This window comes from Theobroma umbraticum, unplaced genomic scaffold (assembly GCF_002168275.2).
Source record: "Theobroma umbraticum cultivar Fairchild unplaced genomic scaffold, ASM216827v3 scaffold_106.0, whole genome shotgun sequence".
Classification (NCBI taxonomy): Eukaryota; Viridiplantae; Streptophyta; class Magnoliopsida; order Malvales; family Malvaceae; genus Theobroma; species Theobroma umbraticum.
The window spans coordinates 2,035,047-2,039,983 of record NW_018397276.1 but is presented as its reverse complement, the minus strand read 5'-3'; the positions used below and the strand labels follow the sequence as shown (position 1 = coordinate 2,039,983).

At 29.7% G+C, this 4,937-nt stretch overlaps 1 protein-coding gene across 1 annotated transcript; it reads left to right on the top strand.

Annotated features, from left to right (window-relative positions):
• Positions 1 to 3,861: 3,861 nt before the first annotated feature.
• Positions 3,862 to 4,624, top strand: LOC110427569 ((S)-8-oxocitronellyl enol synthase CYC2-like). Its single transcript, XM_021443119.1, has 2 exons — positions 3,862 to 3,909; positions 4,046 to 4,624. Exons 1-2 carry the CDS (start codon positions 3,862 to 3,864, stop codon positions 4,622 to 4,624), a joined length of 627 nt encoding a protein of 208 aa, XP_021298794.1.
• Positions 4,625 to 4,937: the final 313 nt, after the last annotated feature.

Here is a 4,937-nt window from a genome sequence, read left to right as displayed (position 1 = left end):
AATTTAATTTTGAAGGACTATGGGTATTTTTCAATTATCTATTTCTTAAATTATATTTTTATAATGTATGTTTTCCTCATTGATCATTTGAATTTGGTTAAAACTGAAATTAGAACACGAGGTATTTCTCAAAAAAAGAAGCATCTTGAAATAACAGGTTTCTTTTCCTACATGAAGGGGGTTTCTACTGTTTTGTAATTACTGTAATGGTTTTGTCTACAGAAGAAAATATGTCCCAACAACGCTTAACTCTTGACTTTTATAGATTGATTTTTCAAGAACTCAGCAAGAAACAGCACAGTACCATAAATAATTAAAATCATAACTCAGAGAAGAAACAGTATTTCAAAATACTTTGAATTTAAAAGTAATACCTTGACATCGGTCTGACTCTAATATCAAAGCTTTCACTAGATCGACGCCGAAGATATAAAAAGAAAATATAATTTTTATAATTTGAAATTGATAATTTGGATACAAAAGAATTACAATGGAATTCTTGTAAACTTTTTAGAGGGAAAACCCAGATGAGGAAAAACTCTACGTTTGAATTTCCATTTGAGGCTTTATATAAGCAACCTCTCATTTTGAATTTAGATACATTTGAATTTCATTTGGATTACATTTACTTTTATCTATCGATGTAGGTGATTTTACTTGTTCACTATTCTGTCAACAGATTCTTCAAGTTGTCATCTTTGGATGCTTTTGGCATAAAAAAATTTGCTTTTGCTGCTCACTCTTCAGCAAATTCTACGGGTTGTCATCTTTGGATGCTTTTGACAAAAAAGAATATGCTTTTTCTGTTCATTCTTTTAATTTTATCTGTTTTTATTGCTCACTCTTTTATTTTGTCGATAACTTTTACAGGCATTCACTTTTGAATTTCTTTTTTTTTTCCTTAGGGAATATAATCTTCATCCTGGGATAAGTCAACTTTGCCTTGGATGAAGCAATTTCTTATCTTTCTTCTTGGTCTTCATTTTAGTCTAAAGAGTTAAGCATTTCAGCCATAATCCTTTTGTACTCAGTCTTTGTTCTGACCTGAGCGAGTAGTGCACTGACGTTTGATTTTGCTTGCAAAAACTTGATATTTTCCTGTGAAGTTTGAGAATTCTTGTATAATCATGGATTCTTTTCGAACCATGATAACAAATATTGGAGATCATATTTTCTGTCATCAAATTTGTCCTACCATTTTGTTTTAAAAGTTCGAATAACCACTGGTGCTCTAGCATGAAAATTCGTGTCATAAGAATAGTCTCATGACGTAATCCAAAATATTATTAATTTGAAAAAAAAAAGTACAGAAACATACAAATTTGCTTGATCGTCTTCAAATTAAAAATTTTGAAAAAAAAATTCATATAATTGATCAATTTTTTATAAAAAAATTTCTCTCAAGGGTCTAAACCAGTTTCACCAATGAAAATACCAAATTGAGAATTTGTATTGATTTTCAAATTTGAAAAACATTAACTAGGAGTACCGGTTATGTTTGTTATTGAAAAGAAATGTGTTAAACCATGCCTATTGGTAATCCCTATAATTAAAAATGAGACAATGACCAACTATATTTGAAAAATTATTTAAAAATTTTTTAAAATGATTTAAGTTTTCTCTCCAGTCTATAAGCCTTAAAACTTTTAACATTTGGACGATAGAATGAGTAATCAAAGTAGGATCGTTCTGGTCTGTATAGTGTTTAAAAAGAACAAATCTTGTTTGAATCAAAATATTTTGATAATAATTTTCAAGTTTCTGTAAGTCCCATGACTTGTAATGCCATCCTTGAAAGACTTTTCTAATAATTATTTGAGGTATTCATGGTAAAGTCCTTCTATTAATAAGACATTTTGAACATTTTTTTTTCGATAATATTGGTTTTGACCTTTTTGAGATATTGAATATTAAGACTGTGTTTGAGAAAGTGTTTGAGAAGGAAAAATATTTCGTAAGTCTTGTAGTTTTGGTTTGTGGAGAACTATCTCCTTTCTCTTGGACTTCTGAAGTCTGAAAATGACAATCTGTTTAATAAGAGTGTCTTTCTCAGTTTGTGAGACTAATACAAGTGCTGCCTCGAGTGATTTTGAGAAGAATTCTATCCATTTTTGAATTTGATAATCTAACTCAATGGAGTCTTGGACATCTTGGTATTGATTTTGAGTTTGAGAGGGATTTTGGAAAGAACTTTTGAGCTTCTTCTTGTTAATCTTGAGTACAAATTTTGTACCATGACTTGATGAACTTTTGATTGAGAATTAAAAGGTCTTCTTTCTTTATTTCTTTTCATCATGCAATAGCTCATCTTTTAGTTGTTAGATTTATTGGATAACTAAAAAAATGGTGGGATAATTATCTCACAACAAACCAACAACTACATGATTTATTTCAATATTTTGTACAGAAATTGGATTAGTTACTCCTTTTATCTTCTATTTATTTAGAAGCTGAACTTCATACCATTAAATAGTCCTAAATATCACTGTATGAGACCTAGTCATATCTATTTGTATTAATAATGTTTCTCCTTTTGAGCTATGAATTAAAGTTTTAGTATTTTTATTGAGTACATTACTTTATAATACAATCTATAAATCATGATCAATGGTTCAGATCCTGACATCATTTTATAATTGTGTGTTTAAATTTACAAAGTTAATGAATTTAAAATGTTTCTATCTTTTAAAAAAATCATAAAATTTAAAAAGCAATTAAAATATACTGATCCTCTACAAAGATTTATTTCTACTGTTATATATATATATATATATATTACCAATTTTAAATATTTATAAAAACTCAAGTATATATTATAAAAAAAACTAAAATATAATATTTTTATGTTATCCAAATAAAAGTATTTAATTTTTTGTTTAATTATATAAATAAGTTAAAAATAACAAATTTTCAATAACAAACTTGTGATCATTAATTTTATTTTTAATTGAGTAAAGTATTTTTTTAAATTAATTAGCACAAATCCGTCACTATTTTTGTCACAAAAATATAATATTAAAGTCAAATGATGAGAAATTGTTGAAGATTTCCGTAGTTGCTCGGATTTCCACCGGCCTCTGGCGAGTGACTTGTGCTCAAATCCAAAATTGTGTGCAAGAAGAAACTTGTGCAAACATACAAAACATCAAAACGAACTAGGAAATCTGAAATTCCATATAGAGAAACAGAGAAATTTGACTAGAGAATATTGTTTCTCTTACTTGTTTGAAGCTCGAGAAAGTCGAAGAATCAATGGAAATCCTGGTTCTGCATTGCTTTCAACTCTGATTCAAACATGAGAAGGCAAACAAGTTTCAAGAAGAGTTGGCAGAAGAAATGAACCACATGGAACAGCACAAACAATTAAAATGACCCAAATCAGAGAAGTGAATAATCTGGGAGCAGAGTGAGCAGATATTGAGGCTTCTGTTCACACCCAAAGTTTTCTTCCAGCAATGAACTCCACCGCAAGACCATTCACCTCCCTGATTGGGCAAATTTTCGACTGTTCCATGATGTTCATTCCTATTACCAGCTCCATCTGCTAAGTGAGCTTCATGAACAAGAAAAGAAAAAGGTCAAGGCGTTTTAGTAAGACATTTTTCTTCCAGAAAGTGCGATAAGGCGTTATTACAAATCACCCCTCATCTATTATATTTTTAAAAAATCATTTTAAATAGTTAAAAAAATAAAATTATTTTTGTATTATAAATAAAAATTTTATAATTAATAAAAAATTATTTATTAAATATTTATAAAAAATTTATAAAAATAAATTTATTAAATAATGTTATTTTAATTTTAAAAATTATTTTTTTAAAAAAATTCCTAATAATTTTTATTTTTTTCTTTACATTGAGAATGCGTTCTTGTGCTGCATTGAATGGGTTTTTGGGGAGTGTGCAATGGGTTTGTGTTACGAGATAGAGCTGCTGTTTGTTGATTTCTGAAGATGGTTGACAGGTCAAAGGGGAAGAGGACAACTTTTGCAATCAGAATTTATCCTTACCGGCATTTGTTGATTGCGTTTCATATAATTTATTAGGTGCATGATCCTTTCCCATACGCTACAGTGCTAATGATACTTGTTTTTGTGGGTCAAGATCAGTATGGATTCGACAAAGGGTCAGTAGAAGATAAGATTTACGTGTCTTGTTTCAAGACCGATGGATTTGGTCTCCCCTCATCCATAATTATAATAATCGGTGCTTCTTACGAGGAGTGTTTACAATTCATTGCTTTGTTTGGCAGTGTTTATGCCAATATTCGTAAGCACCAAGGCCTGCCATTTCGATTCCCTGGCAATCGATACGATGCGTCCGATGCAAGAGTGCTCGCAGAGCAACACATCTGGGCAGCAGTCTCGGAGAAGGCTAAGAATCAAGCCTTCAATTGCCCTAATGGCGATGTTTTTACATGGAAAAGCTTCTGGAAGGAGTTGTGCAAGGTTTTCGATGTACAGTTTGTCCAGTTTGATGTGATTGAGATAATGAAGAAGAACGCTCCGGTTTGGGATCAGATTGTGGAAGACCATGGGCTCTTTAGGACCAAAATAGAGGATTTGATCACTTCCTTTGAGTTTCAACATGTTTCTAACATGACAGAGAGTCGAGATTTTGGTTAACTTGGATATGCTAATGCTCTTAGGAGCATTGAAATGTGGGTAACAAGATTACAAGAAATGAAAATTATACCTTAATATCGAATTCCCAACAGCTTAACGTCTCAATTTATTTTTAAATAAATTAAAATAATTTAAAAATAAAATTTAAATTACTCGATTTCAATCTTGTTTAAAAAAATAAAATTTAAAAATTAACAATTGAAATTAAATAATACAACGAAAACAAACATAAAAAATCGAAACTTTCATAAGATAATCTATTTTGACATTTGATCGGATTAACACTCCTACATACAAGCAAATTATCAATTAT

Coding starts and splice junctions, on each gene's coding strand:
- LOC110427569 (XM_021443119.1), top strand. CDS start 3,862: ATGCGTTCTTGTGCTGCATTGAATGGGTTTTTGGGGAGTGTGCAATGG. Junction 3,910..4,045: donor TTTTGGGGAGTGTGCAATGG/GTTTGTGTTACG, acceptor ATAATTTATTAG/GTGCATGATCCTTTCCCATA.